At 41.6% G+C, this 14,457-nt stretch overlaps 1 protein-coding gene across 1 annotated transcript in view; it reads left to right on the top strand.

The window, feature by feature from the left end:
* The window catches only part of LOC130889861 (formin-2-like), a 167,522-nt gene extending 156,175 nt beyond the window's left edge, over nucleotides 1-11,347 (top strand). Inside the window, 6 exon segments of the mRNA XM_057793798.1 lie at nucleotides 5,739-6,350; nucleotides 6,353-7,019; nucleotides 7,022-7,175; nucleotides 9,070-9,172; nucleotides 9,562-9,612; nucleotides 11,315-11,347. Of these exon segments, the coding sequence (XP_057649781.1) occupies nucleotides 5,739-6,350; nucleotides 6,353-7,019; nucleotides 7,022-7,175; nucleotides 9,070-9,172; nucleotides 9,562-9,612; nucleotides 11,315-11,347 (1,620 nt within the window).
* Nucleotides 11,348-14,457: the final 3,110 nt, after the last annotated feature.

Genomic DNA, 14,457 nt, shown 5'->3' with positions numbered 1-14,457 from the left:
TCCTGGATGCGTCTGCTTTTTTTTTCTAGAGCTCTCAGGTGTGCTGTTAAGTCCGCAATGTATGCTTTCTCCTTTTTTTTTAAGTGAGCACTTAGTGGTATGCACTTTCCTCTTACCACTGATTTCATAGTGTCCCATAGGTTTGAGTATGTTGTCTCTTTATTTTCATTAAATTCAAGGAAGAATTTAATTTCTTTCTTAATTTCTTCCTTGATCCAGGTGTGGTTCAGTAGTTGACTGTTCAGTTTCCATGAGTTTGTCAGCTTTCTGGGGGTAGCATTGTTGTTGCTTTCTAACTTTAATCCATGGTGATCTAATAAGACACAGGTGGACACTGACTTTTTTTGTAATTGTGAATGTTTTTTTTGTTTCTGAGTATGTGGTCAATTTTCGAGAAGGTTCCATGAGCTGCAGAGAAGTAGGTATATTCTTTCCTATTTGGGTGGAGTGTTCTATAGATGTCTGTTAAGTCCATTTGATTCATTACCTCCAACAATTCTCTTAATTCTCTATTAGGTTTCTGTCTGATTGACCTGTCCATTGGTGAGAGAGGGGTGTTGCAGTCTCCTACTACTAGTGTGTGTGGTTTGTTGTCTGCCTTGAGTTTTAGTAATATTTCTTTTACATAAGTGGGTGCTTTTATATTAGGGGCGTAGATATTCAGGATTGAGACTTCATCCTGATGAATCGTTCCTCTTATGAGTATAAAGTGTCCATCTCGATCTCTTCTGATTGATTTTAGTTTGAAGTCAGTTTTGTTAGAAATTAGTATGGCCATACCTGCTTTTTTCTTAGGACCATTTGATTGAAAAACCTTTTCCCAACACTTTACTCTGATTAGATGCCTTTCTTTGTGGTTGAGATGTGTTTCTTGCAACCAGCAGAATGTTGGATCCTGTTTTCATATCCAATCTCTTAGCCTGTTCCTTTTTATAGGTGAATTGAGACCATTAATATTAAGTGATATTAATGACCAGTGGTTGTTTACTCCGGTTATTCTTATTGTTTTTGGTAGTAGAGTTTGTGTGTCTCCCTTCTTTGAGTTGTGCTGGTGAAGGGTCGCTAGATGCCTGAGTTATTGTAGGCAGTGTTGGCAATATTGGATTCCTTGGGTTGTGATTTTCCTTCTATTACTTTCTGTAGGGCTGGATTTGTGGCTATGTACTTTTTAAATTTTTTCTTATCCTGGAATGTCTTGTTATCTCCATTGATAGTGAACAATAGCTTGGCTGGGTATAGTAGTTTGGGTTTCATCCATGGTCTCTTAGTTTCTGCAGTACCTCTATCCAGGACCTTCTGGCTTTCATGGTTTCCATAGAGAAGTCAGGTGTAAGTCTGATCAGTTTACCTTTATAAGTTACTTGCCCTTTTTCTTTTGTAGCTCTTAATATTCTTTCTTTAATCTGTATATTTTGTGTTTTGATTATTATATGGTGAGGGGATTTTTTTTTGATCCAGTCTGTTTGGTGTTCTGTATGCTTCTTGAATATTCAAAGGAATATATTTCTTTATGTTGGGAAAGTTTTTTTTTTTCCATAATTTTGTTAAAAATATTTTCTGGGCCTTTGAGCTGTGACTTTTCTCCTTCTTCTATCCCTATTATTCTTAGGTTTGGTCTTTTTATTGTGTCCAATATTTCCTGAATGTTTTGTGATGAGAATTTGTTGGCTTTGCTGTTTTCTTTGATCACTGCATTTATTTTCTCTATGGTGTCTTCAGAATCTGAGATTCTTTCTTCTATCTCTTGTATTCTATTGATTATGCTTGTTTCTGTAGTCTCTGCTCGTTGACCTAGATTTTCCATATCCAGCTTGTCCTCAGTTTGTGTTTTCTTCCTTGCTTCCATTTCAGTTTTCAATTCTTGAACTGTTTCCATTACCTGTTTGATCATTTTTTCTTGGTTTCCCAGGGTATCATTTACGTATTTACTCATTTCTTCAAGCTTTTTGTTATACTTCTCATCCATTTCTATAAGGGCATGTTTTATATGTTGTTTAAGGGACTCTATTGCTTTCATAAAGTCAGTTTTTTCCTCTTCTCCCATGTTAGGGTGTTCAAGGCCTTCTGTTGTAAGATCATTGGGTTCTGGTGTTTTCATGTTGTTTTTCAGATTGTTGGGTGAATTCTTGCCTTGGTGTCTGCCCATCTCCTCCTATTGATGCTATCTAATGGGTCTTTTAAAACAGGATCAGGTTTCCCTGCTGGCCAGGGGCCCCGCTTGCAAAATGCCCTCGATCCATTTCCTGGCTCCCGTTGTGAGCCAAAATCCCTCTCACCACTCAGAAGGGTCTTCAGGACCAGGACCCGGCTCCCCGTTTGCCAGGGGTCTTGCCAACCAAAAGGCCTACCACTCTGTAGGCCAGTCACCCAAACAGAGAAACTCCTGCTGCCCTCTGCCACGAGCTCCTGACCCAGTGCCCAAACAGGCTAAACTGGGTGATCCCGTGGCCCCATGGAAGGGAGGGGGAGTGACGGTGGCCCCTGGGCACAAGCTGGGATGGGTCTGGGAGAGAGAGGTTGCAGTAGGGGAGGAGCAGCCCCAGCAGAGGGAACCAGCCCTCACAGACTAACCAGGGGGTCAAGGGGGTCGGGGAATGCTCCTGTTCCATTTCCTGTGTCCCACTGTGTGCCAAGAACACTCTCCCCACTCAGAAGGGTCTTCAGGGACAAGACCAGGCTCCCCGTTCTCCCGTGGACCTCGCCAATAAAAGGCCTACCACTCTGCAGGCTAGGCCCCCCCAAACCTACTTGATTTAATTGTGGTGGGGCGATCTGGTCTCAGTGTGGGCTTCACTATTTCATGCTTGGACTATCTCGCATCTGCCGCGTCTGCGCGCCAGTGGTCTCTGCAGTGTCTGCTCTGCCACTTGGGCCTGCACGCCAGTGGTCTCTGCTGCTTGGCCTTGCGGGCCGGTGGTCTCCACTGCTTGGGCCTGCGGGCCGGTGGTCTCCGTCGCTTGGGCCTGCGCTGGTGGTCTCTGCCACTTGGGCCTGCATGCCGGTGTTCTCCTCAATCGATAACTTCTATAGAAAACAATTGCAGTTTGGTATGTCCAGCTTTTGATTCTTAATTGACCTGGAAATCTGAACCCCTTGGAGTGATAGTCACAAATTAGAGTACAAATCGTAATTGTGTTCCACAGAAGCTTCAAGTTTTTGAATCCTTACTGTTGTACTCAGTGTGGCTCTCAGTGTTTTTGACTTCCTAGCCTCTCTATGCCTTCAGCTTCTAGGTTCTAAAAATGTCATGTTCCTCCCATTTCTATAAACAGAAGAAGGAAGCTTTTGGTTGGGTGAGCCAATAGTTAAAACATTGTGTAGAGTGGGTTTCATTCAAGAGATTGTTCTGAGCAGTCCAGTCCCAGTATGAGAACTGGCCCCAGGATGCTGAGGCACTGAAGGAGGGAGACAGCTTGAGGATCACAATTTATTAGATACTTACTCAAAAGTGTGGGCCTGGGCAGCAGAAAGAGCACCAAATCCCCCCGATTACAGTCACAGGTAAAGTTGTATATGTTGGTGAAGTCAAAAGGGGCTTCATCCAAGTCCGAGTACACCTGGGTTATTTCACACTAATATCAATGTCAGGGCATTTCTGACACTAGAGCCCAGCCATAAAGTTCCACATACCACTCAGTGTTCCTGTCTGTTTAGAGTGTGCTGGGAAACTATTGAGGGAAGGCTGATGAGGGTGATTTAGGAGTAATCATGGTGTCAGGACACAAGATGGCTGCAGTAAGATCAAGGGGAGCCCTTACAACAGTCTGGTACCAGTTATCAAGTGTAATATGTTTGTTCTTGCTTGTTTGTTTATTGTTTGCTGGCTGATGTTGTAGTTGAGGATTTTAAAATCACCAAATATTCGCTGAGGCTGCTATTGTAATTCCTGCTGTCAGTAGCTTTTGTTGAGTGTTTTGAGTAGATGGTCTGTGAATGTGAGAATGTGAATCCTTGTTAGAAGGACTGTATTAGCTGCCCCAGAGTGAGGTCATTATAAAACAATCATTTTCCTTTTTACACTTCATTTTTCTAGATGTCAATGATTTTATAATAGTTTATTATATTTCAATTGGTGATGTATTAGCTTAGTTCATATGATTTAAGAATTGGGTTTGGAAAATTTCTCTTATAATTTATTTCCTGCATTTCATTCATCAATGAACTTAGACTTTCAGTTTCTTATTTCTTTGTTTATTTTATGTGTGTGGGCACATGCAAGTCCAGGCATGCTTGTGGAGGGCAGAGAGCAACTGTCTGGAGTAGCTTCCCACATTCTAGCATGTGGGTTCTGGAGATCAAACTCTGCTTGTTAAATAAGGGCCTTTCCTTGCTGAGCCATCTTTAAGGGACCTGTTTTGTAGGCACAGACAGAAAAAATAAGAACTCTAGTTATATACCAAGATAACATGAGACATACTCTTCATTATTTCAAAGTCACTTGTGCCAGTTTTCCAGGAAAATGAGGATAATCTACACATTTAAGCAATCCAGTGACCCAAGAAAAAGCTGCATGATAAAGTCTTGTTAAGATGAGTTTGCATGGGAGAATTTTGTGTTTTGGTTAATTGTGTTTATTAGCATCATAATTATAGTATGGGAGTTGGTGTATTGATCAAATGGGAAACAAAATTGTATATAATAGAGATTTCTTTTTACCATGGACTGTTTAAAAACACATGACACCATTTTCATATATTAATACTTTGGTCTCTTGTGGGAATGTTGTTGAAAACTGATGATGTGAGGGTTTTTGTATGTGCCTAAGTTTACATAAAATGTATGCAGCCCATTTAAAGTGTCCACCTTCATAGCTTTTGGAGGCACATCAGTGGAAACTTACTGAAATGCTTTAAGTAAAATATTAAATTGTACTGAATGTGATATCAGGATTATGACATACTTTACAGTGTATATATCCATGATTTTATTTTCTCAATAGTTCTTCCCTTATCTTTCTTGGAGACTTTGACCACACTGAAAAGTTAGTGATTGCCTTTAAAATTCAGAATTACTGCAGAGTCTCTAGAAAACATCCCAATAGCATCAACTCATAGTGAGGGAGGTAAAAATATGTCTTGTAGAATGTTCTTCCCTGTTCTAGCTTTATTTCTGTCATAGTGACCAAAAGCAAGTCATCAGAAGAAAGGATATATGTGTCTTCTAATTCTGGGTTACAGTCCATTACTGAGGGGAAGTCAAGGCAGTAACTCAAAGCAACTAGTCAGGGCATATCCCCAGTGAAGAGAGAACTGAATGGAGGCATGCCTGCTGCCTGCTTTCTTCTGCTCAACTAGTTTTCTTCACTTATCTACAGTTGGGGTGGGTATTTGCATCCCACCCTCAATGAAGGTGATCAAGACAGTCCCCCACCCCCATGCCCCATGATCACAGACAGACTTGATATATAGACACTTTCTCTGTAACAGTCTCTTCCCAGGTGATTCTAGCTTTTGACAAGCTGACATTGAAAGCTAAGTGCCACAGTTGCCCATCCTCAATGACGCTGTATGAAGATGAGACATACAAGGATCCTAGGATCCCATTGGAGGATGCGGGAGCCACCTTTAAAATTGGAGGGTGGAAAAGAGGATCGACATAGAAATTTTGGTAGATGCCTTCTTTGACAGGATCTTTCTGGAGGGGCAGTCCCAGTGTGACTGTTGAATTGTCCATTCTTCTTTAGATGTTTGGATTTTTTCACTCTCTTACTAACAACAATGCTTGTCCTTGTCTCTCAGGAACTTTACGATGTGAAGTCTGAAGGACAGGCAACTGTAATTCAACAACTGGAACAAACCATCAAGGATCTGCGGACAAAAATAACAGAGCTAGAAAAACAGTATCCAGCCCTGGACTTGGAGGGCCCCAGAGACCTTCTAGGACTGGAGAATGGATTTCCAGCCTCTGCAGAAGTTGGTCTGGATGCTCTCAGATTGCATGGGAAGGTGGCACAGCTTACAAGAACTCTTCAGGCCAAATCAATACAAACTTCCCCTACAGAAGAGGGTGGGATCCTGACTCTGGCACCTTTAAAGTCACGGCCGGAAGGTCCACCATGCCCACCTGCAGCTGAAATTGGAGAATCAGCTGTTCTGCCCTCACCCTCTGGACCTCAGACAAAGTTCTGTTCTGAGATTTCCTTGATTGTGTCTCTAAGGAGAATATCAGTACAGCTTGAGGCCCAGTCAGTCATGCAGAATACATCACAACTCCGTTCTCTTCCTCCCTCTCTCTCTGGGTCTGATGGTCAAGGACTGCCCCTCCACCCTTCTCTGTATACTGGATTAGAAACCAGCCATGAACATTCTGTTTTGTCCTCCTTGGAAAACAGCTGTAATATCCCCCACCCCTTCCCGTACCACCTCTGCCTTGTACAGAGTCCTCCAGCTTCATGCCTGGCCTGGGCATGGCGATTCCCCCACCTCCTTGTCTCTCTGACATAACAGTGCCTGCTCTGCCCAGTACAACAGCCCCACAATCTACCAGTCTACAGGGAACAGAAATGCTGCCCGCCCCTCCCCCACCTCCTCCACTCCCAGGACTTGGAATACCCCCTCTCCTTCCTCTCCCTGGTGTGGAAATGCCCCCTTCCCCTCCTCTCCCTGGAATGGGAATACCCCCTCCTCCTCCTCTTCCTGGAGTGGGAATACTTCCTCCCCTTCCTCCTCACCCTGGAGTGGAGATACCTTCTCTCCCTCCTCTTCCTGGAATGGGAATACCTCCTCCCTCTCCTCTACCTGGAATGGAAATACCTCCCCCTCATCCTTTCCCTGGAGTGGGAATAGCCCCTCCCCCTCCTCCTCCCCCTGGAGTGGGAATACCCCCACCTCCCCCACTTCTTGGAGTGGGCATACCTCCTCCCCCTTCTCTACCTGGAGTTGCTATTCCTCCACCTCCTCCTCTCCCAGGTGTGGGGATTCCTCCAGCCCCATCTCTCCCTGAGGCAGGCATCCCTCCACCTCCTCTGCTTCCTGGCTCAGGTCCTTCCCTCTCCTCACAAGTTGGGAGTAGTGCTTTACCACACCTCAAGTGTGTGGATTTCTTTTTCCTCCATTGTCAACTGGCTTATTTGGATTGGGGATGAATCAGGACAGAGGCACTAGGAAGCAGCCAATTGAGCCTTGCCGGCCAATGAAGCCTCTCTATTGGACAAGAATTCAACTCCATAGTAAAAGGTAACTGCAAAGTAAGCTTATCCCTTACTGTAGAACTTTGTGGGGGAGGTGGAATTTAAGGTATGCTAAGTACACCTATAAAAGTTTCTATTTCTGACTAAAGGCTTAAAAAATGCAAATTGAATCCATGGGCAAACCAACTCTCCAGGATGAGTTCTGCAGCTTTGAAAGTTACAAACTTGCATTATGATTCTTGTTATTCATAAGAAGTCTTTCTGGAGAAACATCGTACATCAAAACTCACCCAAACTATGTGTGTAAAATAACTTTGAGAATGCCCTGGCACTTTTAGAGAAACAAGGCCAAGTCACATGGCCATGGTTGACAATGACCATCACAAACTAATACTTTTTCACCTAGTGTTCAGGTCACATACTATTTGTTCACACATAATCTGATTCTTGAAGACAGTGTTGAGGGTCTTGGTCATTAAATACAGGGGAGAATGTGGGAAACACACTTTAAATGCCATGAGCCCTTTTTGTTCTAGTTGATCATAATTCCTTGATGTATTTGAATGAAGTAGCATCCACTTAGAAAAAGCATCCATTTCCATGTCTTGTATTGATTTCTTTTTCTTTTCACTAAATCCCCACGGGATAGGCTGAGTCCCTGACTCCCTTTTCCAGTTCATTCTCTGCATGAGTGTCTTATCACTGTATACATTGATGAATCATTCTAAATTGTAGTCAAACTCACATTCTCCAGGTCCAGAACATGATGTTATCTTTTATTATTTTGCTTTGTATGAATAACTTTTACTCTTTCTTAGTGGCACTGCACGAACATGGAGGTATTAAGAAGAAAATTGACTGTGGGCAAGAGGGTGGCAATGTATATATACAGAGCATTTTCTTAGAAATATATATACTTTATATAGATTGATTTTTTTTATTTTTTTATTTTTATTAATTTTTTTTTGGTTTTTCGAGACAGGGTTTCTCTGTAGCTTTGGAGCCTGTCCTGGAACTAGCTCTGTAGACCAGGCTGGTCTCGAACTCACAGAGATCCGCCTGCCTCTGTCTCCCAAGTGCTGGGATTAAAGGTGTGCGCCACCACCGCCCGGCTTATAGATTGATTTTTAAAATTTTTTCTTTATTTACATGTATGTGTGTTTGGCACACATGTACAGGTATACTTGGAGCCTACAAGAGGTGTTAGATCTGCAGGAGCTAGAGATCCAGATGGTGGTTAGTTGCCTCACATGGGTGCTGAAAACAGTAAGAGTGCTCAACTTCAGAGCTATTTCTCCAGCTCCAGAAATATACATACATGTGTACATATGTACATACCTACATTCATAAATACATACATACACACATATATGCATGCAGGCATGTACACATATATACCTTATTTGTGCATTAATTAATCAACAAATTAATTAATTTTGAGATAAGATATCAAAATGCAGTCCTGGCTAGGCTAAGAATTTGCTCTGTGGCCCAAGATTGTCTTGAATTCACAGAGATTCAGTTGTCTCTGACTCTTGAGTTGGGATTAAAGGTGTATGTTTCCTTACCTAGCTTGTAGATACAATTTTTTTGTTTGTTTGGTTTTGGTTTATTTTGTCTTAACCCTCAAATAATCTAGTAGGTTAAATCAAATTTAGACATAAAAAATCAAGCATTCCTTTTACATCTAGCCCATTCTGACAGACTTTGCTTTGATGTGTCATGAAGTGACTTGATAATGAAGAATGTCAGAAAATAATCCCTGGAGAAATGTCTTACTCATAAATGACATTGTAACTTTTTCATTCAGTTGGTAAAACATTTCTTCCTTGTCTTCCTTTTGCTTTCCCTCCCCGTTTGTTTTCTTCATCCTCTTTGTTTTGGTTCATCATTATGTAGGACTTGGGTGGCTCTTTTATTATTCTTTTGCTCAATTTTAGAGACTCCAGACCATCACTTATTTGGGAGAAAATTGAAGAGCCCTCCATAGATTGTCATGAATTTGAAGAATTATTTTCTAAAACTGTGGTATGATGGATGAAGGTCATTGGTTAAAAAATAAAGAAACTGCTTGGCTCTCATAGGTTAGAACATAGGTGGGTGGAGTTACCAGAACAGAATGCTGGGAGGAAGAGGAAGTGAGCTCAGACTCGATAGCTCTCCTCTCTGGGGCAGATGTGATGAAGCTCCGACCCAGGATGGACGCAGGCTAGAATCTTCCTGGTAAGCACACGTTGGGGTGCTACATACATTATTAGAAATGGGCTAGTCCAGGTGCGAGAGTTAGCCGAGAAGAGGCTAGATATAATGGGCCAAGCAGTGTTTAAAAGAATACAGTTTGTGTGTTGTTATTTCAGGGCATAAGCTAGACAGGCAACCAGGAGCTGGGGCAGCAGGAAGACAGCCCGCAGCTCCCCACAACAGTGGTAAAGGAAAGAAAGAAACCCATTCCTGATACAATCTCAAAGACAAAGGCAAAACAAGTGAGTATTCCGTTACTTTCAATTTGGAGGGGCCCTCCTCTAAACTCTGAATTTTCATTAGCAGTCAAGCTTTGAAGTAGTTTATGGACTGGGTGTGTCTCCTTGGACCATTCTACAGATAGCAAGGAAGGGATGAGAATTTATTTATTTATTTATTTATTTTTATTTTTTATTTTTTTTATTAAAAAAAAATTTCCACCACCTCTCAGCCTCCCATTTCCCTCCCCCTCCTCTCCTTCCTCTTTCCCTCCCCCCACTCCTCTCCCCCTCCCTCTCCAGTCCAAAGAGCAGTCAGGGTTTCCTGCCCTGTGGAAAATCCAAGGTCCTCCCCCCTCCATCAAGGTCTAGGAAGGTGAGCATCCAAATTGGCTAGGCTCCCAGAAAGTCAGAACATGAAGTAGGAGCAAAACCCAGTGCCATTGTCCTTGGCTTCTCATCAGCCCTCATTGTCCTCCATGTTCAGAGAGTCCAGTTTTATTCCATTCTTTTTCAGTCACAGTCCAGCTGGTCTTGGTGAGCTCCCAATAGATCAGCTCCACTGTCTCAGTGGGTGGGTGCGCCCCTCACGGTTCTGACTTCCTTGCTCATGTTCTCCCTCCTTCTGCTCCTCATTGGGACCTTGGGAGCTCATTCCGGTGCTCCAATGTGGGACTCTGTCTCTATTTCCATCCATCACCAGATGAAGGTACTATGGTGATATACAAGATATTCATCAGTATGGCTATAAGATAGGGCCATTTCAGGTTCCCTATCCTCAGCTGCCCAAACAACTAACTGGGGACATCGCCCTGGGCACCAGGGAGCCCCTCTAGGTTCAAGTCTCTTGCCAACCTTAAGATGGCTCCCTTTATTAAGATATGTGCTTCCCTGCTCCCCTATCTGCCCTTCTTTTATCCCAATCATCTCGTTTCCCCAAGATCCCCCCATCCTCCCCTTCTCACTTTTCTCTCCCCATCTACCCCTACCCCCATCCCGCCCCACCTCCAAGATCCCATTTTTTTGCCCGGCAATCTTGTCTACTTCCCATATCCAGGAGGATAACTATATGTTTTTCTTTGGATTCACCTTCTCATTTAGCTTCTTTAGGATCACAAATTATAGACTCAATGACCTTTATTTATGGCTAGAAACCAAATATGAGTGAATACATCCCATATTCATCTTTTTAGGTCTGGGTTACCTCATTCAGGATAGTGTTTTCTATTTCCATTCATTTGTATGCAAAGTTCGAGAAGTCATTGTTTTTTACCACAGAGTAGTATTCTAATGTGTATATATTCCACACTTTCTTCATCCATTTTTCCATTGAAGGACATCTAGGTTGTTTCCAGGTTCTGGATATTACAAATAATGCTGCTATGAACATAGTTGAACAAATGGTTCTGTAATATGATAGGGCATTTCTTGGGTATATTCCCAAGAGTGGTATTGTTGGGTTCCAGGGGTAGGTTGATCCCAAATTTCCTGAGAAACCACCACACTGATTTCCAAAGTGGTTGCACAAGTTTGCATTCCCACCAGCAGTGGATGAGGGTACCCCTTCCTCCACAACCTCTCCAGCAAAGACTATCATTGGTGTTTTTGATTTTAGCCATTCTGACAGGTGTAAGGTGATATCTCAATGTTGTTTTCATTTGCATTTCCCTGATCACTAAGGAGGTTGAGCATGTCTTTTGGCCATTTGAACTTCTTCTCTGTTCAGCTCAATGCCCCATTTTATTATTGGGTTGATTAGCCTTTTACAGTCTAGTTTCTTGAGTTCTTTATGTATTTTGGAGATCAGACCTTTGTCTGTTGTGGGGTTGGTGAAGATCTTCTCCCAATCAGTAGGTTGCCTTTTTGTCTTAGTGACAGTGTCCTTTGCTTTACAGAAGCTTCTCAGTTTCAGGAGGTCCCATTTATTCAATATTACGCTTAATGTCTATGCTGCTGGGGTTATACATAGGAAGCGATTTCCTGTGCCCATATGTTGTAGGGTACTTCCCACTTTCTCTTCTATCAGGTCCAGTGTGTTCAGGTTGATATTGAGGTCTTTGATCCATTTGGACTTGAGTTTTGTACATGTTGATAGGTATGGGTTTATTTTCATTCTTCTACAGGTTGACATCCAGTTGTGCCAGCACCATTTGTTGAAGATGCTTTCTTTCTTCCATTGTATATTTTTAGCTCCTTTATCGAAAATGAGGTGTTCATAGGTTTGTGGGTTAAATTCCGGGTCTTTTATACGATTCCATTGGTTGACTTCTCTGTCTTTATGCCAATACCATGCTGTTTTCATTACTGTAGCTCTGTAATAGAGTTTGAAGTCAGGGATGGTAATGCCTCCAGAAGTTCCTTTATTGTATAAGATTGTTTTGGCTATCCTGGGTTTTTTGTTTTTCCATATAAAGTTGATTATTGTCCTCTCAAGATCTGTGAAGAATTTTGATGGGACCTTGATGGGGATTGCATTGAATCTATAAATTGCCTTTGGTAGGATTGCCATTTTTACTATGTTGATCCTCCCAATCCAAGAGCAAGGGAGATCCTTCCATTTTCTGGTATCCTCTTCAGTTTCTTTCTTCAATGCCTTAAAGTTCTTGTCAAATAGATCTTTCACTTCCTTGGTTAGAGTTACCCCAAGATATTTTATGCTGTTTGTGGCTATCGTGAAAAGTGATGCTTCTCTGATTTCCCTCTCTGCTTCCATATCCTTTGTGTATAGGAGGGCAATTGATTTTTTGGAGTTCATCTTGTATCCTGCCAAGCTACTAAAGGTGTTTATCAGCTGTAGGAGTTCTTTGGTAGAGATTTTGGGGTCGCTTATGTATACTATCATATTATCTGCAAATAACGAAAGTTTAACTTCTTCCTTTCCAATTCGAATCCCCTCGATCCCCTCATGTTGTAATATGAAGAGTGGGGCTGCATCCCCGGCACCTGGCCGCCCGCATGTCTAGCTTATGCCCCGAAATAATTACACGGCAACTGTATTCTTTTAATCACTGCCTGGCCCATTAGTTCCAGCCTCTTAATGGCTAGCTCTTACATATTGATCTAACCCATTTTTAATATTTTGTGTAGTACCACGAGCTGGCTTACCAGGAAAGATCTTAACCTGCGTCTGTCTGGAGTGGGAGAATCATGGCAACTCCTTGACTCGGCTTCTTTTTCCCAGCATTTTGTCTGTTTACTCCACCCACCTAAGGGCTGGCCTATAAATGGGCCAAGGCAGTTTCTTTATTAAATGAAAGTAACTCCTCCATCACCCTTATGTTGTCTTATTGCTATTGCTAAAACTTCAAGCACTATATTGAAGAGGTATGGAGGGAGTGGACAGCCTTGTCGTGTTCCTGATTTTAGTAAAATGGCTTTGAGTTTTTCTCCATTTAATTTAATGTTAGCTGTTGGCTTGCTGTAAATAGCTTTTGTTATATTTAGGTATGACCCTTGTATCTCTAATCTCTCCAAGATTTTATCATAAAGGCGTGTTGAATTTTGTCGAATGCTTTTTCAGCATCTAATGAAATGATCATATGGTTGTTTTCTTTCAGTTTATTTATATGATAGATTACACTGATAGATTTGCATACATTGAACCAGCCCTGCATCTCTGGGATGAAGCCTACTTGATCATAATGGATAATTTTTCTAATGTGTTCTTGGAATCGGTTTGACAGTATTTTATTGAGGATTTTTGCATCGATGTTCATGAGTGAGATTGGCCTGTAATTCTCTTTCTTTGTTGAGTCTCTGTGTGGTTTTGGTATCAGAGTAACTGTAGCTTCATAGAAGGAATTTGGCAATGACTCTTCTGTTTCTATATTGTGAAATACATTAAGGAGTATAGGTATTACGTCTTCTTGGAAGTTCTGGTAGAATTCTGCTGTGAAACCATCTGGCCCTGGGCTTTTTTTGGTAGGGAGATTTTTGATAATAGCTTCTAATTCTTCGTGACTAACAGGTCTATTTAGATCGTTCACCTGGTCCTGGTTTAACTTTGGTATATGGTATTTATCAAAAAAAGTGTCCATTTCTTTTACATTTTCCAGTTTTGTGGCATATAGGTCTTTGTAGTAAGATCTTATGATTCTCTGAATTTCCTCTGTGTCTGTGGTTATGTCCCCCTTTTCATTTCTGATCTTATTAATTTGCATATTCTCTCTGCCTTTTTATTAGTTTGGCTAGGGGTTTATAAATCTTGTTGATTTTCTCCAGGAACCAGCTTTTTGTTCCACTAATTCTTTGGGTTGTTTTCTGTGTTTCTATTTTGTTAATTTCAGCCCTCAGTTTGATTATTTCCAGTCTTCTACTCCTTGTAGGAGAGTCTGCTTCTTTTTTTTTCTAGAGATTTCAGGTGAGCTGTTAAGTCTCTGTTTTCTTTAAGTGGGCCCTTAGTGCTATAAACTTTCCTCTTTGGATTGCTTTCATAGTGTCCCATAAGTTTGAATATGTTGTTTCTTTATTTTTATTGAGTTCAAGGAAGACTTTAATTTCTTTCTTTATTTCTTCCTTGACCCAGGTGTGGTTCAGTAGTTGACTGTTCAGTTTCCATGAGTATGTAGGCTTTCTAGGGGTAGCATTGTTGTTGAATTCTAACTTTAATCCATGGTGATCTGATAAGATACAGGTGGTTACTAATATTTTTTTGTAACTGTGGAGGTTTGCTTTATTACCGAGTATGTGGTCAATTTTCTAGAAGGTTCCATGAGCTGCAGAGAAGAAGATATATTCTTTCCTTTTGGGTGGAATATTCTATAGATGTCTGTTAAGTCCATTTGATCCATTACCTCCATTAATTCTCTTATTTCTCTGTTAGGTTTCTGTCTGATTGACCTGTCGATTGGTGAGAGAGGGGTGTTGAAG

This window comes from Chionomys nivalis, chromosome 18 (genome assembly GCF_950005125.1).
Source record: "Chionomys nivalis chromosome 18, mChiNiv1.1, whole genome shotgun sequence".
NCBI classification, from domain to species: domain Eukaryota; kingdom Metazoa; phylum Chordata; class Mammalia; order Rodentia; family Cricetidae; genus Chionomys; species Chionomys nivalis.
This window is presented reverse-complemented; position numbering and strand designations above follow the sequence as displayed.